The sequence below is a fragment of the Salvelinus namaycush genome, chromosome 26 (genome assembly GCF_016432855.1).
Source record: "Salvelinus namaycush isolate Seneca chromosome 26, SaNama_1.0, whole genome shotgun sequence".
In the NCBI taxonomy this organism is placed as follows: domain Eukaryota; kingdom Metazoa; phylum Chordata; class Actinopteri; order Salmoniformes; family Salmonidae; genus Salvelinus; species Salvelinus namaycush.
The window spans coordinates 33,679,724-33,704,214 of record NC_052332.1 but is presented as its reverse complement, the minus strand read 5'-3'; the positions used below and the strand labels follow the sequence as shown (position 1 = coordinate 33,704,214).

The following is a 24,491-nucleotide window of genomic DNA, read 5'->3' as shown; positions in this document are numbered from 1 at the left end:
AGTGCTCCATTGCTTGAGGAGAAAACAACAAATGATTCACTAAATATTTTGTTGGTGTAAAAGGCAAGAAAACATGTAGCTCCTTTTTAGAAAGGAAGTGGTAAAGATGCAGCATAGATCCAGTTATTCACAACAATTGTCTACAAGGCTGAGGATAAAAAGAAGACAATGTGTCTATGGTTTCCCTTTACAATTCCATGTAAATAACATGTTTTGTTTAAGATAAAAATATATATAATATCTTCAAATGTGTTAGGAAAATTATGTTACATAGTATTTATATGTTTATTTTATTAAATATAATGTTTAAACTTGATCTGAATGTGTAGTGCCGCTGCGAGCCACGCGAGTCCAAAGGAGCGCTCATTGAGAAGCCACGTGTCCGTTTCCAAAGCCTCTCCAACTTAACCACCTCCATTGTAAGACTAACCCACATCGGCAGCGTCCCTCCACATAAAGGGATTTGCAATTTCAAGATATCCCAGCTTAAATGTTTTTGACAGTTCCCTCGCTTTTGCTTCGGCTTGGTTATTTTAACTGTGCCAAATGGGTCACCTTGGGTAGCTGTCTGCGCGCAAAGGGCTTTTGCGCGCATTCAGTCTGAATTTTTTCCAACTTTCCTTGACGTGGAAACCAGCTGCTGGTCGTGAAAAGACGGCTTATTAATTGTCCTTTGTCATGTAGAATTGCTTGATTTCTAAAGAAACGTACAAAGGCTCTTTTTCAGGATTCAAGTATTTTGTTTCGTGCGCATTTTCAAACCATCGAATCAGCTGCAGCGCCGCACCGTCTACCAGACTCAGGTACTGACGGCTTGCTCCCTTTGTCCGCGACTCCGCGCATAATGCTCTTGTAAATCGGGCAGACTGATTTGTTACAAGCTGCTCTTTTAATCTGATAGATAAGAGACATGTCTAAGAAAAGCCGTAAATGAAAAATTTGTTGGAATAAAGACAAGGGAAAGTCTGCTAGATGGGCGCCTGTTGACTCAAGCGGCCCTCGAGCGTCGGGTAGCGCTCTCAGCAGCCCCGTCAATGTCACGTCAACAATTCGCTTTTCTTCTCTTAAAAAGACACTGTAGCCTTTTTGCTTCAATGAATTGATCAGCACAAAATTAAGAATAAATAAATGTAGCATTTGGAGCACCGGGCTTATAAAGTCCCCCAGGGCGCATACCCCCGGGCTATTGAATGGATAAAGGGCGCTTTACAGAGGACGCAGTGAGCAAAATGGGTCTCTATGGTGCAATTAACAAAATGGTCTAATCCCATATCTTAACAAATGCAAATATTGGAGTTTTGTTAAAATGTTTAAGTGAACAATTAAATCAAAGTTTACAAGTGCAACTTCTCGCCCAAAGGCACAATAACGTGAATAATGTAGTAAATGTGCAGTCCTAGAAGAGTCTTTGTTGTCACCGAGGGCTGATGATACGTTTCCAGATAAGTAAATAGCATTTAAATCCTATTTTAATAAATGTAATATAGTTTTGAGAAGCCAGTAATGAACAAGGAGAGCATGTAGCGCGAGTAGGCTACATGGCAGGCTTATTTACAGTCTTGGTCCCGTTGTCACCCAATAGTCTCCCAAACTACGAACCTTTGAGAAATGTGTTCATACTTGATATGCGTTCTCTCTATATTAAGTGTTTTTTCCATCATGATTGCTTTTTGACAGATAGGCTACTAATTGAAGGGCCTTTCCAAAACAACCTATGCTTTGGGTTGTTTGTCCCTTAATTTGAGCAGCAACGTGGAGTATAGGCTAGCTATATTTGAAAATGGTCTAATCATTCCAATTAAAAGACATTACATTGAAGTACATTTGAATGTATTTCTAGAATGAAGAATGTAGCCTAACACATAGGCATAGATATAGCCTGTAGTTGTCTTCAGAATTGAGTTCAGAAATAAAAACAACCTTGGAGATCAACGACGTCACCAACAGAATTACAGATCAACAGGAATGATATGGATAGCATATGAGCCTTTGTTTTTGTCTGTTTATTTAAATAGCCGACACAGTGATGAATGTATTCATTTGCTCACTTTCATTCACTCGTTAATACACCCCGTAGTGGTTATTAACTCCCTGGCACGAGACGGATCAGGACATTGGGATGAAGCGGATTTCTGATATGACAAGAGTGAGAGCCGCAATGTGGAGCTCCGAGGGCCCCTGCATGCTAACGCGGGCTTTGAGAGCTCTCCCCAGGGAAAGCATGAATGTCTGGCTGTTAAGACTTCTTGACAGAGATTACCGTCCCCATAGCACTTGTCTTGAGAGAGGGGAACCTTTCTTTTGAAACACTTTTCTTGAGAGAGGGGAACCGTTCTTTTGAAACACTTTAGCACAATAACTGGCTTCAAACGGGCATCTAAAATTTAGAGCTGCACCATTTTCATGTGGCAAGGAAAAGCATGCATTACCAAGTGTCTTTGTGCGTAATACTCAGTACTACCTACGGAAAAGTGCCTAGATTTTTCCTTGGACAGAAAAACGTTTCAGCTGCCCGCTTTTTCTCTTCTGTCCACTCTTGAAAGTAAACAGACCGTGCGCGTAAATGATGCACATGAGATATCTGATATATACCATCTCCTTTGGATTCATAAATGAATGTATAGGATAATGTATAGACTTGATGTATAGGCTATGTGAACATGCACACACAAATAAATGTGGAATGGACATCACAAACACAACACGCATTCTGAAGGTTGCACAGTATCACCAGTAAACTGACCCAAATGCCATATCCAACTCTGCATAAAGTAGTTGGTAACATATTTTGAACTTAACATATCCACGGTGAGTCGTTTTTCATTGTATTTTATTAATGATGTCTTAAGTTAATATCCTGTTAACGTTTCCACACGGTGCTGTGCCGTTGATAGTACGAATGAAGTCAGTGCGCAACGGCTCTGTCTGTGCGAATCCAGTGTCTGTGTTTGCGCTCCTAGTATCTGTGTTTGCGCTCCCAGTGTCTGTGTTTGCGCTCCCAGTGTCTGTGTTTGCGCTCCCAGTGTCTGTGTTTGCGCTCCCAGTGTCTGTGTTTGCGCTCCCAGTGTCTGTGTTTGCGCTCCCAGTGTCTGTGTTTGCGCTCCTAGTGTCTGTGTTTGCGCTCCCAGTGTCTGTGTTTGTGCTCCCAGTGTCTGTGTTTGCGCTCCCAGTGTCTGTGTTTGCGCTCCTAGTGTCTGTGTTTGCGCTCCCAGTGTCTGTGTTTGTGCTCCCAGTGTCTGTGTTTGCGCTCCCAGTGTCTGTGTTTGCGCTCCCAGTGTCTGTGTTTGCGCTCCCAGTGTCTGTGTTTGTGCTCCCAGTGTCTGTGTTTGCGCTCCCAGTGTCTGTGTTTGCGCTCCCAGTGTCTGTGTTTGCGCTCCTAGTGTCTGTGTTTGCGCTCCCAGTGTCTGTGTTTGTGCTCCCAGTGTCTGTGTTTGCGCTCCCAGTGTCTGTGTTTGCGCTCCCAGTGTCTGTGTTTGTGCTCCCAGTGCCTGTGTTTGCGCTCCCAGTGTCTGTGTTTGCGCTCCCAGTGTCTGTGTTTGCGCTCCCAGTGGTGCGCAAGTGTAAACAATTTTACACAGAGTCATGAGTATATCACTAAGAAATATTCTTTATTTAAGTATTCACATTTTTAAATAAATAAATATTTTCAAATACACTGAAGATATAATAACAGTTTGATAGGCTATTAGTGATGTGACATTGTGAGAGAAAAAAATTCTCCATCACATTTCCATCCAAATAATGTGCTTAAAGCTAGCCAGTATTCACCATTACACAAAATACAGCTATTGTTTTACAAAAATAATACTAACAAATGTTGCTATTCATTTGGGTATATCATAAAACCAATATCGACCTGTCTAGCTGTAATATAATCCATTGGCAACAACGAATGGACCGTTATCAGAAAAAAACTACATATAAAACGAACAACATGTATACAATTATACAACATTCCAGAGAAATTCCCTGTTTATATATTTTATTCTCTTCCTATGTACAGGTGACTGAACACGATAAGAACAGTCGACTTTTTGGCTGCATTCAGAATTCCACAGGTGCTATGAGGACCAATTGTCTCTGTTGAGGATCGGGGAAGATCATGGGAAGTTCAGGGAGAGACGGACAGGTCTCCATCATCCTCTTTCCCTGATGAGGAAGGAGACATGGGCATGTCCTCTTCCTCCTCCGAGCACCGTGCAGATGACAGGGACGAGCACTTGCAACTGTGGGAGCCGGATCTGTGCGCGCCGCTCTTCCCCTCCTTCTTGTGTTTGACTCTGCGGTTCTGGAACCAGATCTTGACCTGCTTCTCTGACAGGTTTAGATATGTGGCGATCTCAATGCGTCGAAGTCTGGAGAGGTACATGTTGGAAGTGAACTCTCTCTCCAACTCCAAAAGTTGCGTGCTGGTAAAGGCTGTGCGCATGCGCTTGCTGCTCTGAAGTTGGCTGTTGTTGTTTTCTGTAAAAGCAAAGAAATATACACATTTAATTAAGTTATCCAAAATGCTAAATAAAACACCGGAATAAATGTTCATTCAGCTGATGAAGCTCATTCTGTGTAAAAGTATCAATTGTGTATTCAATACGTTTACTCACCGATGGAGATGCAGTGGAACTGTCGTGGGTCTGGAACCGAATAGGTTGCTTGATATATCCCCGGACCGTGGTTGAGGTTGACGCCGGTGGAGGACGTGTGGTGCCTCGATAGTGCAGAATGGCAGTACTGGGAGCCGAAGGTAGGGAAGGATGCCTTGAGGAGTGGCAAGGTCGGTGGGGACGGGTGGAGCTGGGATACGCATAGCGGACAGAAGCATAGCAAGCCAGCCTTCCGTGAGTGGCAAGAGCCTGCGGACAGCCCATGGAGTGGGTGAGACGGGTGCATAGCGTAAGGAAATAAAGGTGGATTGTTTTCCCTCCCTTTATCATTTGCCTCCCTCAAAATCAAGGAATCCACAAGAAAGGACCTCGGCATCTTTGCAAACTTGCTGCTCAGTACTTGGTAAACTTTTTCAGTCAGCGCGTTGTTTCGTTCTGAACTGCTTGCTTGGCGGGTGGACAGCGGAGTGGTGCTGAAAGGACACTGACGCTCTTTAAATAGTTGTAGTCCCGGTCCGGCCATGTGACGGTTACGCCGTGAGCGTCTAAGAGCTCTCAATAGGGTTTTGTGCCTTTTCTCTTGGCATTCACACTGCACGCTTCCCCATTATTTCACTTGTTAACTAAATGAACTGCATAATGTGGTCTATTCTTGTCAGCCCCACCCACGCCGCAAGAGGCGGCACTACCCCTTCTACATGTTAGCTTCGCTCTTATTTATTATACTACGTTTTAATATCTATAATTTGAGAAATAAACATTTAGCCAATGTACTGGGGTAGCCATTTCTACTGGTCTGTCTGTTTTCAGAAAATCTACTCATTTATGGAACACCATCAGCACTTATCCAACTAAGCCTACACTTTCCGCATAACATAACAGAGAATGTGTTTAACTTGATCAATCATGAGTAACAGTTGGGGAGTTGAGTGGTATTTGCTCTGTAATGTTTACGTTAAATAAGCTGTAAGTTAATATTTTCTGGAATCCAAGCACATATGCATGCCACACAAAAGATGCAGGACACACAATAGCCTCGTAGTCTCGAAATACAATAAAACGTTTGCATTTTGTTCTAATTTATGCTGGAGAGGACCTTCCTTAATTGGCATCGTTAAGGCTTCTATGTTGAACTTGCAAGTATGTCGTAATATTTGTGAACACATGACATATAGCCCTATAGGACATATTAGGACCTTTATGTCTATACAAGTGAAAATATAGGCTATATATTATATATATATATATATATATATATATATATTATTGATTGCTGCTAAAGGTAGGATTATCTGCAAACAAATAAGTGTTTAATTTAAAACGTGTGAATGTACTTGTCCATTTTGAGGCCAATGTATCATTTCTAGACACAGAAAGGACAAGTCACAGCCTGAAGGCAATGCGGTTCAAACCAGTGATTAATTCCTGTGCCCGGGCCCCCGCCGAGTCCGGGAAAGAATATATAAAAATAACCAGGTTTTCACTCGCCGGCCCTTATTGAATGTCATTGTGGAGTGTTTTCAATGCAAGAGAAAGAGACTCGAATTAAAGTGTGTGACAGCGGCGGATAGACGCACACAAAGGCGACTCTGTCACAGAGAGGCCAAATGCGTGCGCGTGAAAGCCCCCGCCTCGCTCTGATTGAATTAAGTAATAGGAAAACATTTTCTTTCACTTTAGGTCTTCTAAACAACACCTTCAAAGGGATGGGAACCATTAATGTTTGAGTAAACAGTGAAATGTCGTTTATATTCCTCCCAGCCGTATTGCGTTTCTTTTATTTTTTGTTTTTGAATTGTCCCTAAAAAGCTTCCCTATTTTATTCACATTAGAAACTTAGACGACGCAAATGTAAATATTCTTTCAAAATTCAAACAGTGCTTTCTCAGAGGAAGAGAGAGAAAATAAGATGGGTAATTGGTTATAATGCTTATAAACATATATCAGATAGCAACTGGATAAAACCATAACATGAATAGGCCTATAAGGTTTTGTCACCAGTTTGGGCTACGACTGGAGTTTCCAAATTTATTATATCTAAAATCTTATATTTTACATGCATGCTTTCTACCCAGGTTGCTAGTGTGCTTTCTGCAACAAGTGCGCTACGGCAGGATGTCAAGAACTTTCTAATTCCCATGGGCAAGGAATCTTTCCCACGAATGACAATACTAACTCTTAGGCTAAGGAAATATGTTGCAATGGGCTGTGTATAAATTAAATCTTATTATTAGAGTCTGTTAATTTTGCAAGGTGCAAAAAAATCCACAACTTCTCATGTGTGCATGACCACATAGCACACTGGACACCTTTCTGGCTGCGACGTTGCAGAGTAAAATGTTGGTGTCTCTGGTGGTCGTTGACAAGCGTGACAATTACCTGTCTGCTCACCGCTCATGCTTTTCAGTTCAGAACCGAGCTGCTCACATAATGGCTTTTCAGTCTAGAAGCAAGCCCGCCCATATGCAGCATACAAACCTATTTGTTTTATCTCCTGTAAAATGACCAGGGACTCTGCTCCGCGGAAAATACCACTCGACTTACATTAAGGGTATAATTTGGTCGCAACTTTGCCGCGCCATAATAGCAGGTATTTACCGCACAAATTAGGAGCAATTAAACCCTTAAACAAGCTGTAGGTACAGATTCATGCGGACAAGAGCCTGTTATCTGCAACAGAGTGGGTTTAGGCCTTTCATTCTCTTGGACGCCGTATGCCAGGCGTCTTCCATTAACTAATAGGCCAATCTCGCTCCAGTCCCTTGACCCACCACATCCCCTTTCAATTATATGCTGTATTCTAAATTTGAATTACAAAATGGGTTAATAATGTTGTATTAATGTAACAATTAATTCATTAAACGCATTTCCTTATTTTCGCAACAAAAATGTAAAACATTAGAGGCTCAGAGTTTGTTGGGGTATGATCTCACAAGGCACAATAAAATTGGTCTGGAATTGGTGCTGTTTCAACAGGTGGAGGGTTACATTGAATTATCTGGTCACTATTAGAACAGTGACATTTGCTTGGCTGGTTGGCGTTTAGAGTCGGCTCATTGCTTAAATATATTATCAAAGGAAATCGTTTTCAAAATAACGGTCATAGCTGTCATCCCGTGGGTAGGAATATAGGGGTGCTGGGGGTCGCTATTTAGGGAGGCTCATCCTCATTTGTAATCCCAACTGGAGACCGACAAATAGCTTTGACCTCAGAAAACATGGCCCTCTGGAGGCGCAGGCCAGAAGTGCAAGAAATCTCATCCAGTATAATGACTTTGTTACTGAAACAAATCAAACAGCTACTCTGCAGCTCCCTGTCTGTGCGAAACAGCATACTCATAGATACTCTAGACACTGTTATGAAGTCCTCATTTCATAAAGTAGGCTGCAGCCTAACATTCATATAAGATGAATCAATGACATATATTGTGAAACTAGAAACAAAAGCAGTGAACATCTACAAGTACAACAACAAATAGATTACTCACTCAAGTCAAACCACAAATAGAATAAGAATCTGATAAACATTTAATCTAATCCACTAATAAGTATCCAATAGTGTGATGTCACAAACCATACAACTGAAAAAGCAACAACTGAAAATAGCCAAACCATTAATCAAATATTCCAATAAACAATAATCATGATACCAGTTGAATATTGTTAATGCATGATGATGATGATGATATTGGCCAGCACCCCGTTGTGCCACCAGAAAATGATATTTTCATGGGTTTGTGTGTGAGTCTAATGATCTCCCATTTGATAAAATAAAGAGGGCACTCTGTTCATGGGGATGTAGTCAATATCTCCTTTTATTCTAGTATGAATTATTCATCGTTTTGAGACACTCCGCCCCCGTACTTAATATGTACACACATTTTACAGCCACACATCTCTAGTAGGAGGGATGGTCTTAGCTGACAGTGTAACAGGATTTAGGGTCCCAGTGGGGTTTGGCCGAGCCGGACGGGCGCTGTGACTGTCGATGTGACACAGAGGGCCGGCTGCCCCTCCTAATCTTCCCCTGAGGCGACTGCACAGACTGCAGGTCCTGCTGCACCACTATGGGTAGGCACACAAAGGCCTGATTATCATTCATATGCTCAGCAGAGCCACCAGTCCAACAGACAACACTGCTAACCCAACTACCAGCTGAGTAGTGCAATATGTACAGCACACCATGGGGACTAATGAATCCTTAAGTGTGCGTGTGTGTGTGTGTCTGTGTGTGTGTGTGTGTGTGTCTTGCTCCATTTGGTAGCAATACGAGTTATCAAGATGAACTTGAACATAGATAAACACATTTTCTTGCATTTACATTTATATTTGGGTCATTTAGCAGACACTATTATTCAGAGCGATTGACAGTAAAGTGCAATCATCCAAGGAATGTGAAAAATTAAAAGGTAAAGTATGGGTTTAGTGCCTACCATAAGTTAGCTATGTATGGGAAGTATCATCAAATATTTACGATGCAGTGTGAGGAGGTGGGTTGTAAATCTACAGCAAGAGTGAAAGTCACCTGAAGAGGGCTGTTATGGTGACCGTATTACCACCACATCTGCAGTCACAATCATTACCATAGTCAAATTCCATGTGGCTGTTGAGTCACAGTAACTGGGCTTCTCCAAAACTGCGCTCTGTAAATGAATGGTGCTGATGGTTGTTAGTAGCCTACCAAACTTGCTAATGTCCCTAAAGTCAGGTGAACTGAATACTTTTAAAATCATGTGATATCATTATGACTAATCATAACAGCCCTATACCATTTCATAATGCCCAATCAATGAATATATCAATAAATTGCTTTACATGCATTCATAAACCAATATAAGAGAATAATAGTATTCAACAATAGTCAACAGTGCTCAATTAAATCAAACCCGTATTGCAGTATCTACAGAGTAGCTGTTTTTCCTATGGTCAAATAGCAGAGAACTAATTTGTGCACTGTAGGAACCAATTAGTACACAGAAGATTGAACAAATTCAGCATCTTGTCCTTGCTGAGGTCAGACCCTTTTTAATACTGTCACACCCTGATCTCTTTCACCTGTCTTTGTGCTTGTCTCCCCCCCCCCATCCAGGTGTCGCCCATTTGCCCCATTATCCCCTGTGTATTTATACCTGTGTTCTCTGTACATCTGTTGCCAGTTTGTCTTGTCAAGCCTACCAGCATTTTTCCTGTACTCCTGTTTTTGCTCTAGTCCCTGTTTTGACCGTTCTGCCTGCCCTGAGCCTGCCTGCCGTTCTGTACCTTGTGACACTGTCCTGGATTACTGACCTCTGTCTGCCCTGACCCTGAGCCTGCCTGCCGTTCTGTACCTTGTGACACTGTCCTGGATTACTGACCTCTGTCTGCCCTGACCCTGAGCCTGCCTGCCGTTCTGTACCTTGTGACACTGTCCTGGATTACTGACCTCTGTCTGCCCTGACCCTGAGCCTGCCTGCCGTTCTGTACCTTGTGACACTGTCCTGGATTACTGACCTCTGTCTGCCCTGACCCTGAGCCTGCCTGCCGTTCTGTACCTTGTGACACTGTCCTGGATTACTGACCTCTGTCTGCCCTGACCCTGAGCCTGCCTGCCGTTCTGTACCTTGTGACACTGTCCTGGATTACTGACCTCTGTCTGCCCTGACCCTGAGCCTGCCTGCCGTTCTGTACCTTGTGACACTGTCCTGGATTACTGACCTCTGTCTGCCCTGACCCTGAGCCTGCCTGCCGTTCTGTACCTTGTGACACTGTCCTGGATTACTGACCTCTGTCTGCCCTGACCCTGAGCCTGCCTGCCGTTCTGTACCTTGTGACACTGTCCTGGATTACTGACCTCTGTCTGCCCTGACCCTCAGCCTGCCTGCCGTTCTGTACCTTGTGACACTGTCCTGGATTACTGACCTCTGTCTGCCCTGAGCCTGCCTGCCGTTCCGTACCTTGTGACACTGTCCTGGATTACTGACCTCTGTCTGCCCTGACCCTGAGCCTGCCTGCCGTTCTGTACCTTGTGACACTGTCCTGGATTACTGACCTCTTTCTGCCCTGACCCTGAGCCTGCCTGCCGTTCTGTACCTTGTGACACTGCCCTGGATTACTGACCTCTGCCTGCCCTGACCCTGAGCCTGCCTGCCGTTCTGTACCTTGTGACACTGTCCTGGATTACTGACCTCTGTCTGCCCTGACCCTGAGCCTGCCTGCCGTTCTGTACCTTGTGACACTGTCCTGGATTACTGACCTCTGTCTGCCCTGAGCCTGCCTGCCGTTCTGTACCTTGTGACACTGTCCTGGATTACTGACCTCTGTCTGCCCTGACCCTGAGCCTGCCTGCCGTTCTGTACCTTGTGACACTGTCCTGGATTACTGACCTCTGTCTGCCCTGACCCTGAGCCTGCCTGCCGTTCTGTACCTTGTGACACTGTCCTGGATTACTGACCTCTGTCTGCCCTGACCCTGAGCCTGCCTGCCGTTCTGTACCTTGTGACACTGTCCTGGATTACTGACCTCTGTCTGCCCTGACCCTGAGCCTGCCTGCCGTTCTGTACCTTGTGACACTGTCCTGGATTACTGACCTCTGTCTGCCCTGACCCTGAGCCTGCCTGCCGTTCTGTACCTTGTGACACTGTCCTGGATTACTGACCTCTGTCTGCCCTGACCCTCAGCCTGCCTGCCGTTCTGTACCTTGTGACACTGTCCTGGATTACTGACCTCTGTCTGCCCTGAGCCTGCCTGCCGTTCCGTACCTTGTGACACTGTCCTGGATTACTGACCTCTGTCTGCCCTGACCCTGAGCCTGCCTGCCGTTCTGTACCTTGTGACACTGTCCTGGATTACTGACCTCTTTCTGCCCTGACCCTGAGCCTGCCTGCCGTTCTGTACCTTGTGACACTGCCCTGGATTACTGACCTCTGCCTGCCCTGACCCTGAGCCTGCCTGCCGTTCTGTACCTTGTGACACTGTCCTGGATTACTGACCTCTGTCTGCCCTGACCCTGAGCCTGCCTGCCGTTCTGTACCTTGTGACACTGTCCTGGATTACTGACCTCTGTCTGCCCTGAGCCTGCCTGCCGTTCTGTACCTTGTGACACTGTCCTGGATTACTGACCTCTGTTTGCCCTGAGCCTGCCTGCCGTTCTGTACCTTGTGACACTGTCCTGGATTACTGACCTCTGTCTGCCCTGACCCTGAGCCTGCCTGCCGTTCTGTACCTTGTGACACTGTCCTGGATTACTGACCTCTGTCTGCCCTGACCCTGAGCCTGCCTGCCGTTCTGTACCTTGTGACACTGTCCTGGATTACTGACCTCTGTCTGCCCTGACCCTGAGCCTGCCTGCCGTTCTGTACCTTGTGACACTGTCCTGGATTACTGACCTCTGTTTGCCCTGAGCCTGCCTGCCGTTCTGTACCTTGTGACACTGTCCTGGATTACTGACCTCTGTCTGCCCTGACCCTGAGCCTGCCTGCCGTTCCGTACCTTGTGACACTGTCCTGGATTACTGACCTCTGTTTGCCCTGAGCCTGCCTGCCGTTCTGTACCTTGTGACACTGTCCTGGATTACTGACCTCTGCCTGCACTGACCCTGAGCCTGCCTGCCGTTCTGTACCTTGTGACACTGTCCTGGATTACTGACCTCTGTCTGCCCTGACCCTGAGCCTGCCTGCCGTTCTGTACCTTGTGACACTGTCCTGGATTACTGACCTCTGTTTGCCCTGACCCTGAGCCTGCCTGCCGTTCCGTACCTTGTGACACTGTCCTGGATTACTGACCTCTGTCTGCCCTGACCCTGAGCCTGCCTGCCGTTCCGTACCTTGTGACACTGTCCTGGATTACTGACCTCTGTCTGCCCTGACCCTGAGCCTGCCTGCCGTTCCGTACCTTGTGACACTGTCCTGGATTACTGACCTCTGTTTGCCCTGAGCCTGCCTGCCGTTCTGTACCTTGTGACACTGTCCTGGATTACTGACCTCTGTCTGCCCTGACCCTGAGCCTGCCTGCCGTTCTGTACCTTGTGACACTGTCCTGGATTACTGACCTCTGTTTGCCCTGACCCTGAGCCTGCCTGCCGTTCCGTACCTTGTGACACTGTCCTGGATTACTGACCTCTGCCTGCCCTGAGCCTGCCTGCCGTTCTGTACCTTGTGACACTGTCCTGGATTACTGACCTCTGTCTGCCCTGACCCTGAGCCTGCCTGCCGTTCTGTACCTTGTGACACTGTCCTGGATTACTGACCTCTGCCTGCACTGACCCTGAGCCTGCCTGCCGTTCTGTACCTTGTGACACTGTCCTGGATTACTGACCTCTGTCTGCCCTGACCCTGAACCTGCCTGCCGTTCTGTACCTTGTGACACTGTCCTGGATTACTGACCTCTGCCTGCCCTGAGCCTGCCTGCCGTTCTGTACCTTGTGACACTGTCCTGGATTACTGACCTCTGCCTGCCCTGACCCTGAGCCTGCCTGCCGTTCTGTACCTTGTGACACTGTCCTGGATTACTGACCTCTGTCTGCCCTGACCCTGAGCCTGCCTGCCGTTCTGTACCTTTCGGACTCTTCTCTGGATTACTGACCTCTGCCTGCCCTTGACCTGTCATTTGCCTGCCCCCTGTTTTTGAAATAAACTTTTGTTACTTGAGCAATTTCTCAAGCAAGTATTTAGCTAGGTCTGTCTGGAAGTGGTCTGAGTGGGGAGGGGAAAACTGAAAACTAACTGTTATTGGCAGAGAGGTTTGGAACGCTCTTGCTTATTGGTCTATTTACTCATTTACGGCCTGGTGATTTCACCAAGCAGGCCAAATTTCCATCCCACCAAAACAGGCTGAAATTTCAGGTGGTCTTTTCAAACAACTCTTACACTAAAAGGGCATTATCATCATTTTCATGAGTTCACAGTATTATTCCAACCTCATAGTGTGGAAATGCATACAGTATAAAACACAGGAAAATCAAGTTTTTGACTGCACTAGGCCTTAAGGCATTTTGACGAAATGCCCATCAAACTATACTGAAGTATAGAGCTAATGGACGTTTGATAACGACACTCTGCGTACATAATACCCGTTTGATGTGAATACATTTGTTATGGTATAGATATGTTTTAAAATGTCCCCTTTGGCTTTCATTCCCATATGAAAGCCTTGACATGCTGCTCAAAGGGGTCTTTTTCCCTATGGAGGTCATCAGGCCATTTTGTATGGCTGACTCAGATTTTTCCGATTCAGTAGACTTTTCGGCTTTAAAATAACAGGTCAAACCAATGAATTTAATGAACTCCCAGACACAATGCATGCGCCTTGCCATTTGAACTGCAATAAAGGGCGATGGGCAGGTCAGCAAGCTCTTTCAACGGTTTGTACACAAATGTGTGACAGAATGCTTAGAATGCGGCCACTTCAGCATCTCCATTGACAAGTTGTTCAAAGTGTTGGGGACGTCAGTGACAGTGCCTTCAGCCAAGGTACCCCCCCTTTGTTCCGCTCTCTGTTTCTGTCCTTTTATCACACCCAAACACTCCCTAACAACAATATGTGAAAGAATGGCAAACCACTTTCTCCACCACTTTCCTTCCCTCTCCTTAGAAAAAGTCATAAGAAACCCACAGAAACTAGTCATGTGCACAGAGTTATGACCCAAACGAGTGCTGCCTGTCTCTCTCTACTCCTCCCTCCTTTTAATCGTTTTACTTTTCTGTTCCTCCCTAGTTCCCTCCCTTCATTCTTTTCTTCCCCTCCTTCATTGTAGCCATCTCGCTCTCTCATCGTCCCTCTTTCAGCTCCTCTCATGTCTCTCTGTGAGCTGGCTACATTGGCTCTTGGAGAGAAAGCGGGAGAAAGCGGGAGGGAGGGGTGGGGAGATGTGCTTGAAAAGAAGAATAGACCGTATAGGAAGGAGGGAGAAATTTGGTTAAACTTCAAGCACTTTTCAAAGATTGCGATGCTATCTGAAATCAATTTCCAATCACACAGCATTGTCCTATGATGAAAGCTGGAAGTTGAGGATACAGGTTGAAATTCTAAATATTTTGAAGAAACATGTATTCTTAGTGAACTAGCTAACTAGTTTCAGATATACTTGAACAAGTAAACCATAGGCTATTTGATAGAGTCCCACAGTACTTGTGTATTCGCTTAATTTAATTAATTGGATCCCCCCTGGGATTGACGACTGAGCCATGGGAGGGAGGAGGAGAATAGAAGAGGGGTTGGGGAGGGTGGGAAGCTGCCACACTGCCTGCAAACTGTCAACATTACTATTGTATTTCTATTGACTTGTTTATTTCCATTTCTTACTCAAACTAAAGTGGTTTAATTGCAATAATGGGATTGTATAATTAAGCTCTCAGGATTGCATTGCTGCTTGGATGGCTCCATCATCTCTTATATCCTGTTAATTTCCCACCCCCTGAAGTTTTCCCTCTCTCCCATCATTCTCCTTTTAACAGTTAGTATAATTTTTTATTAGTTTAAGAGAAAATATTGTGATGGAGAAAATGCAATATTAATGTTAGCATTGTTTTAAATTCAGTACTTTTCCAAGTATTTTGGAGCAGTGTTTTAGAATAGATGAGCTGTGTTTAGTGAATTGCATTGTTACTTTGCACTATAATGGTAAAAACAGTACTATTTTAGAGGCAGGAGCATATTTTTTGTTGGCAATTTTATTTCTGAAGTGGTGCTATAGCAGAACATATGTTGTGTGGAAATGCTGTGGTGAAGGTTGAGTTGCTCAATTCAGTGTAAATTCTGATGAAAATGTAAAACTGTACCCAGTCCTGAAATGAGTGAGCTGTTGCCAAGGCGAGATCGACACTTTCAGGGTAATGAATAAGACATTTGGGGACGTGAGTAAGAATAGCCCCCTGATTCATTTTCATAACCCAATATCCCCTTTTCTTACCAAATCTCTATGGCCGTCATTGTGTTTTGGAGCCAGCTTTTGTTTAAGTTTTCGTTTGATTTTTTTTCTCTCATTCATTCCTGCATCTGACTTCTCCCCCCACCCTAATGATCGGGGTGACCACCCCCCCCCCCTCCTCCAGTCCTCTCTCTCCCTCTCTCTGCATTTGACAGTGCAGGGCTCTGTCCCAGCTTTTTGTCTCTGAGTTATGACGTAAGCGCTGAGAAAAAGCCCAACTCTGTGGTTCTGGGGTATAAAATGTGTTGCTTTTTTTGTGGCTGCTGGGGACGGGTCACTGCCCATTTCAGAGGGTCCCCAGTTTTCTGCAGATGCGCTCTATTGAGGAGGCGACACGCGGCGGGACGCTGCTGAGTGGGGGGTTACTACTCCTCCATTACCATAGAAACCAATACACTGGCTTTCAGCTAGCCCGGGCCAGGGGTCCACTGACACCGACCTTCGCACTGATCTGAGTCCTGACAGAACCCAAACGGACCTCCGCACACTGAATAATACTAATTTGTTGCCAGTTTGTCAAACATAACAAGAGCTGCCAGAACCGTTATGACAGCCTGTGCACAGATTACTTTAATAAATGAGACCTACTCTTTGGGATGCCACTCCCATGATGGACCACAGACAAATAAGATGAATTGGAAGATACCCAAACAGAACCACTCCAAGATGACACAAACCAGTACAGGGCCAAACCCTACATTATGGAGCAGAACTCTCAGGTACGGGACTTCTCAGCACTACATTTAGAACTATACACAGCCACGAGACAGGTCATCTGTACAGAATGTAACCAACCCAAAACAGAACTAAAAGTAAATCACAAAACAGCGCTAGATAACAAACAAGAGCTCAACAAGTCCTAATTCCTTAACACTAAATACAATTCTGAAAATGTATACATTTCCAAACAATTCAAATGATTAATTTCACATCAGTAAGCATGCTGAGTTGTGTGTGAAATGTGTGTGTGTGAAGTGTACACAAAATATGTGCTTGTTTGGATGATAGGGACGCAACATGTGTGTGTAACAGTGTGCGTTTGTATACGTATATTACCTGTGTATGGGCATCAAATGAGCAAGCCCGGAGGGTACAATGTCAGAGTTCACACTCACTGCCCTCACCCCTGGCAGGTGCAGCCCCTGGGGGCGTGAGGAGGAGGCCCCTCATCTCTCCCACCTCTTCACGCTGCTCAGACAGAGAAAGAGAGAGATGTGAAAGGGTGCACTCCAGAAAGCCATCACCTGCTCCCTCCGCCCTCCAATCCCCACTAACCCCCCCCCCCCCCCCCCCCCCCCCCACCTCCGAACCATCCTATCACCCTCTGCTCCTCACTGCCTACTTTGACTGACTGGGGTGGGGAGAAAGAGAGAGAGAAAGAGAGCAAGAGATAGAGAGAGAGAGAAAAAAAGAGAGAGAGAAAGAGAGACAGACAGACAGACAGACAGACAGAAAGAGAGGGAGAGAGAGAGAGAGAGAGAGAGAGAGAGAGAGAGAGAGAGAGAGAGAGAGAGAGAGAGAGAGAGAGAGAGAGAGAGAGAGAGAAAAGAGAGAGAGAGAGAGAGAGAGAAAAAGAGAGAGAGAGAGAGAAAAAGAGAGAGAGAGAGAAAGAGAGAGAGAAAAAGAGAGAGAATGAGAGAGAGCCGAGAGAGAGAGAAAGAGAGAGAGAGAGGGAGAGAGAGACCTCCAAAATAATGACACCAACACAGGAACAGACTGAAGACATAAAAAACATGTAAAACCTGGAGAAGACATGAGTGACACTGAAACCAACAACCTAGAGTGTAAACCATGAGCTAGTGCAGTGTGATTTTGTTTTTGCTAAGTTGTGGGTATGAATGCTTTTGGCATCAGAAATGTACATTTGTCATGCCCACAGAGGGCAGTGAATTGGACTGGGAGCTGAATTGAGACTGTGTGGACAGAGAGTCCATGGGTGAGGTTGAGTATTGATGGACGCCCCTCCCAGTCTCTCCCAGCCTCCCCCTCCATTGTGGCTTGAGTGAGTGTATCCTCCTGCTCTGAGAGGTGGAATGCGTCTCCTCTCCTCCACGGCCGTGATGGATAGAGCCCTTGTCCTGCACTCCTTTGCCCCTCCCTCTGAATCCCTTCTTTCTCTCTTTTAGGCTTTGACTCTTTCATCCCATCCTTTTATTCTACACCAATAAAAGTCACTGATTCTTCATTGGCTGTTGTGTGGATCTGAGAGGCTCTGAGAATTTTCATCTGGAGTGTGTCACACATCATCACACAAATACACACGCATGCACATAAACCAACGCCAGCACAGAAATGTATAGAAACACACCACATTCACACACATAAACTAAGACAAAAAAAACAACAAAAAAACACAACAAAAAATGTATTGTATCCATAGTAGAAGTTTCTCTCCTCTCTCCTGCTCTATTGACCCTCATTTACACTCCATTAACAACTCTATTGTCTGGTGTTGTGCTGTTCAGTCTGGTGTTGTGCTGTTCAGTCTGGTGTTGTGCTGTTCAGTCTGGTGTTGTTCTGTTCAGTGTGGTGTTGTGCTGTTCAGTGTGGTGTTGTTCTGTTCAGTCTGGTGTTGTGCTGTTCAGTGTGGTGTTGTGCTGTTCAGTGTGGTGTTGTGCTGTTCAGTGTGGTGTTGTGCTGTTCAGAGTGGTGTTGTGCTGTTCAGAGTGGTGTTGTGCTGTTCAGTCTGGTGTTGTGCTGTTCAGTGTGGTGTTGTGCTGTTCAGTGTGGTGTTGTTCTGTTCAGTGTGGTGTTGTGCTGTTCAGTGTGGTGTTGTGCTGTTCAGTCTGGTGTTGTGCTGTTCAGTCTGGTGTTGTGCTGTTCAGTGTGGTGTTGTTCTGTTCAGTGTGGTGTTGTGCTGTTCAGTGTGGTGTTGTTCTGTTCAGTCTGGTGTTGTGCTGTTCAGTGTGGTGTTGTGCTGTTCAGTGTGGTGTTGTGCTGTTCAGAGTGGTGTTGTGCTGTTCAGAGTGGTGTTGTGCTGTTCAGTCTGGTGTTGTGCTGTTCAGTGTGGTGTTGTGCTGTTCAGTGTGGTGTTGTTCTGTTCAGTGTGGTGTTGTGCTGTTCAGTGTGGTGTTGTGCTGTTCAGTCTGGTGTTGTGCTGTTCAGTCTGGTGTTGTTCTGTTCAGTGTGGTGTTGTTCTGTTCAGTCTGGTGTTGTGCTGTTCAGTCTGATGTTGTGCTTTTCAGTGTGGTGTTGTTCTGTTCAGTCTGGTGTTGTGCTGTTCAGTCTGGTGTTGTGCTGTTCAGTCTGGTGTTGTGCTGTTCAGTGTGGTGTTGTTCTGTTCAGTGTGGTGTTGTTCTGTTCAGTGTGGTGTTGTGCTGTTCAGTGTGGTGTTGTGCTGTTCAGTGTGGTGTTGTGCTGTTCAGAGTGGTGTTGTGCTGTTCAGAGTGGTGTTGTGCTGTTCAGTCTGGTGTTGTGCTGTTCAGTGTGGTGTTGTGCTGTTCAGTGTGGTGTTGTTCTGTTCAGTGTGGTGTTGTGCTGTTCAGTGTGGTGTTGTTCTGTTCAGTGTGGTGTTGTGCTGTTCAGTGTGGTGTTGTTCTGTTCAGTCTGGTGTTGTGCTGTTCAGTGTGGTGTTGTGCTGTTCAGTGTGGTGTTGTGCTGTTCAGAGTGGTGTTGTGCTGTTCAGAGTGGTGTTGTGCTGTTCAGTCTGGTGTTGTGCTGTTCAGTGTGGTGTTGTGCTGTTCAGTGTGGTGTTGTTCTGTTCAGTGTGGTGTTGTGCTGTTCAGTGTGGTGTTGTGCTGTTCAGTCTGGTGTTGTGCTGTTCAGTCTGGTGTTGTTCTGTTCAGTCTGGTGTTGTTCTGTTCAGTCTGGTGTTGTGCTGTTCTGTCTGGTGTTGTGCTGTTCAGTCTGGTGTTGTTCTGTTCAGTCTGGTGTGCTGTTCTGTCTGGTGTTGTGCTGTTCAGTCTGGTGTTGTGCTGTTCAGTCTGGTGTTGTGCTGTTCAGTGTGGTGTTGTTCTGTTCAGTGTGGTGTTGTTCTGTTCAGTCTGGTGTTGTGCTGTTCAGTCTGGTGTTGTGCTGTTCAGTGTGGTGTTGTTCTGTTCAGTGTAGTGTTGTTCTGTTCTGTCTGGTGTTGTGCTGTTCAGTCTGGTGTTGTGCTGTTCAGTCTGGTGTTGTTCTGTTCTGTCTGGTGTTGTGCTGTTCAGTCTGGTGTTGTGCTGTTCAGTGTGGTGTTGTTCTGTTCAGTCTGGTGTTGTTCTGCTCTGTCTGGTGTTGTGCTGTTCAGTCTGGTGTTGTTCTGTTCAGTCTGGTGTTGTGCTGTTCAGTCTGGTGTTGTTCTGCTCAGTCTGGTGTTGTGCTGTTCAGTGTGGTGTTGTTCTGTTCTGTCTGGTGTTGTGCTGTTCAGTGTGGTGTTGTTCTGTTCTGTCTGGTGTTGTGCTGTTCAGTCTGGTGTTGTGCTGTTCAGTGTGGTGTTGTTCTGTTCAGTCTGGTGTTGTGCTGTTCAGTCTGGTGTTGTGCTGTTCTGTCTGGTGTTGTGCTGTTCAGTCTGGTGTTGTTCTGTTCTGTCTGGTGTTGTGCTGTTCAGTCTGGTGTTGTGCTGTTCAGTCTGGTGTTGTTCTGTTCTGTCTGGTGTTGTTCTGTTCTGTCTGGTGTTGTGCTGTTCTGTCTGGTGTTGTGCTGTTCAGTCTGGTGTTGTGCTGTTCAGTGTGGTGTTGTTCTGTTCAGTCTGGTGTTGTGCTGTTCAGTGTGGTGTTGTGCTGTTCAGTGTGGTGTTGTGCTGTTCAGTGTGGTGTTGTGCTGTTTAGTGTAGTGTTGTTCTGTTCAGTCTGGTGTTGTGCTGTTCAGTCTGGTGTTGTGCTGTTCAGTCTGGTGTTGTTCTGTTCTGTCTGGTGTTGTGCTGTTCAGTCTGGTGTTGTTCTGTTCTGTCTGGTGTTGTGCTGTTCATTCTGGTGTTGTTCTGTTCAGTCTGGTGTTGTGCTGTTCAGTCTGGTGTTGTTCTGTTCAGTCTGGTATTGTGCTGTTCTGTCTGGTGTTGTGCTGTTCAGTCTGGTGTTGTGCTGTTCAGTCTGGTGTTGTGCTGTTCAGTCTGGTGTTGTGCTGTTCAGTGTGGTGTTGTTCTGTTCAGTGTGGTGTTGTTCTGTTCAGTCTGGTGTTGTTCTGTTCTGTCTGGTGTTGTGCTGTTCAGTCTGGTGTTGTGCTGTTCAGTGTGGTGTTGTTCTGTTCAGTCTGGTGTTGTGCTGTTCAGTGTGGTGTTGTGCTGTTTAGTGTAGTGTTGTTCTGTTCAGTCTGGTGCTGTGCTGTTCAGAGTGGTGTTGTTCTGTTCAGTCTGGTGTTGTTCTGTTCAGTCTGGTGTTGTGCTGTTCAGTGTGGTGTTGTGCCGTTCAGTGTGGTGTGGCGCTGTTCAGTCTGGTGTTGTGCTGTTCAGTGTGGTGTTGTGCTATTCAGTGGCAAGGGAGTGAGACAGGCTTATATGCCCTTACTAGTGAGATATTCTTAAAAGCTCATATGTCTATGATAGTGTATTTACTGGTCTGCTGCGAGGGTTGTTGAAAGGTTATAAGAGGGCTGTTTAAAAACTATTATTAGATAACATTACGCAATAAGTCACCAGCAGGAGTATGGCTTCATCCCTGAATCACCAATCAGCTCCTGAGTCACTGCGCCCAACCTCTATGGACCCTCTCTGAGATAACTTAGAAATTATATTATATACACTCTCAAATGACACACACAGACACCAAGATAATAGAAAATGCATATATCAATCAATGTAATAAAGCACACAATTGAGCAAATGTTTGAGTATCTATCATAAAATATATTGTTATTTCACATATGAATTTGATATTAGGGTTTATCAATAGTACCAATGGGGAACAGGCATCCCAAGGCTCATAGCTCATTGAAGATGTATGCTTCTGCGTCATATGGCTGTTTGGTACTGTTCATCACGTAGACTGAGATCTATCACCAACTCTAAAACTCTCACTCATCACTTCAAAAAGACACAAAACTACAGGAGCTTGTCACTTTGTGAATGAGTTAAGAGACAGGGTTAAAGCACAGAATACAATGGGATGTTGTCAATGTTTGAACGTTTAGATATTTACAACTCAAATTACCTTGATTCAGTGATATGATGTTACCATAAGTAGTGGGGTGATTGTAGAAAATTTGGGAGGTAACCTGACTGGGACTGAAATCTGCATTATTTTACAAGACTGCTGGTGCCTTAGTAGTTCAATCCCATCTCAGCTGCATGGCTGTAACTGATGAAAGTAGACGGAAAATGAACTGAGGAAACTATCCATTTAAATCTGTGAATAAATGAATCTATAAAATGTACCAATCTGATGTTTGTGTTCACTGTTCAGAAGTATGTGCTAGTGTATACAAGTCTTCAGTGTGTGTGTGTGTGTGTGTGAAAAAATGGGCAGAGGCAGTAAAAGATGAAAGGGAAAAGGGTCAGTAATGAATTTAAAGGAAACTGAACATTAATGGCACTAGCATTACTCATGTTCCATATAACAAATTATTGGAAATTTGTCAAGCACACCAAATTATCTCCTCGTGTCTGTCGGGAGCGCGGTGAAGTCCTCTCTGCCTGCCATGGCAAGACAATTTCAGCTCATTTGACTATTTATAACAATAGAACCACCCATTAAGACAAATTAATGTCATTATCAAATCTCTATGAAAATGACAACTACCAGCGTTTCGAGCAGCTTTAGAGGCTATTGACGATAATGAAATCCCCTGTACAGGTACTGAAAAGAAACACTCCAAGTAATTATTTTCTAGTAGCTTGTTTGTCTGTCGTCCGTTCGTTTGCTTTCAGCTCAATTATGTGACTCTGTGAGCGCGTGGAGGCGCGTAGGGCTCTGCGGCCCACAGAGCGAGGGGCCTAATTGGGCAATTACCGTCCCGTTTCAGGGCTTTTAGCTCCAGCAGAGTGGAGGAGACCAGGCCGCTCACAGCCAGGAGCACCCTACACACACAAAACTACACGTTTACACTACTCACTCAAACACACACACCATCCACACACACCATACATTGTAGGCTTTACATTACCCACGTGTAAGAACACATGGTATACACACAATGTCACACATGGTATACACACAAAGCCACACATGGTATACCCACAAAGCCACACATGTAATACACCAGTGGAGGCTCCTCAGAGGAGGAAGGGGAGTACCATCCTCCTCAGTGAATTTCATAAAAATAAACTTTTTAAAACATTGAAAAGTTATCCTTTTTAGTTAAAACTATACTAAATATATTCACGTTACGAACTAATTGATTAAAACACTGTTTTGCAATGAAGGTCTATAGTAGCCTCAGCAGCATTCTGTAGGGTAGCACCATGGTGTAGCCGGAGGACAGCTAGCTTCCGTCCTCCTCTTGGTACATTGACTTTAATACAAAACCTAGGAGGCTTTTGGTTCTCAACCCGTTCCATAGACTCACACAGTAATTATGACAACTTCCGGAGGATGTCCTCCAACCTATCAGAGCTCTTACAGCATGAACTGACATGTTGTCCAGAGAGAGAGAGCGAGAGAGAGAGAGAGAGAGATAATATTTTTTTGACTTTCAGTTTCACTTACTTAGCTAGCAAATGCAGCTGTCTAGTTTAGTTACTCAAACACCCAGCTCAAACAGCGGGATGCTACTGTATGTTAGCTAAGTGGCTATGACTATCCAACACAACACTGGAACTCTTCCAAGTCAAGGTAAACTTTTGGTTTTATTAATTTATTGCCACCGGGGCTTGCCGGTGTAACTGCTTACTGAATATACACTGCATGATTGTAGTGGGTTTATTAACGCATTAGTTCTATTAGCTATGTTGACTAGGACGTTACTTTAGCTAATATGGGGACAACGATGTAGGCTGTGTGTAGCGGTTACGACACGGTTTGGCTTGGAAAGTTTTTTTCGCCTGGTCACATACAGCTGATGTGTTGTTCATTGAAGTCAACAAACAAAGGAGAAAGGTGAGAGGAGGAGAGTGCATCGAGATGAGAAGGAATACAACGTGGCTGCTATGAAAGTGATCTGTGTTTATGCATGATCAGGGGTGTATTCATTCCGCCGATTCTGTTGAAAAACGTTTCTTAAACAGAAGCAAACGAAACGGGGATAAAAATACCTGTATTTTTCCAATAGAAGCTCTGGTTTGCAATTGTTGGATTAATTATTACACCCTAGGTAAGCTAGATGCAGGCAAGAGTGTGCAAGGCGGTATTGAATGTGTCACTGTCTGTCCATGTGTCACCGTCATCTCAAATTTTTCTCTCGACCTGTGTGCACATGCGTTGTAAACGTTCATTTATAGGCTAGGTTGTAGCAACCTCATGATGGGTATATGGAAAATTTGAGTATCATGTAGTAGCCTAAACCTAGTGATGTTACATTGAACAGGGTGAATGGAATATGAATGACAGTCATCCAACATGCTGTAATAGAAATAAGGCCATGCTCATGAAAAAAAATGCTCCTCCCTCATCATATACACACAAAGTCACACATGGTATACACACAAAGTTACACATGGTATACACACAAAGTCACACATGGTATACACACAAAGTTACACATGGTATACACACAAAGTCACACATGGTATACACACAAAGTTACACATGGTATACACACAAAGTCACAAATGGTATACACACAAAGTCACACATGGTATACACACAAAGTCACACATGGTATACACACAAAGCTACACATGGTATACACACAAAGTCACACATGGTATACACACAGTCACACATGGTATACACACAAAGTTACACATGGTATACACACAAAGTTACACATGGTATACACACAAAGTCACACATGGTATACACACAAAGTCACACATGGTATACACACAAAGCTACACATGGTATACACACAAAGTCACACATGGTATACACACAAAGTCACACATGGTATACACACAGTCACACATGGTATACACACAAAGTTACACATGGTATACACACAAAGTTACACATGGTATACACACAAAGTTACACATGGTATAC

The 24,491-nt window shown here is 44.9% G+C and overlaps 1 protein-coding gene across 1 annotated transcript; it reads right to left on the bottom strand.

Annotated features, from left to right (window-relative positions):
* Positions 1 to 4,111: 4,111 nt before the first annotated feature.
* Positions 4,112 to 4,977, bottom strand: LOC120020965 (GS homeobox 1-like). Its single transcript, XM_038964632.1, has 2 exons — positions 4,602 to 4,977; positions 4,112 to 4,464 (listed from the first exon to the last, which is right to left on the bottom strand). Exons 1-2 carry the CDS (start codon positions 4,975 to 4,977, stop codon positions 4,112 to 4,114), a joined length of 729 nt encoding a protein of 242 aa, XP_038820560.1.
* Positions 4,978 to 24,491: the final 19,514 nt, after the last annotated feature.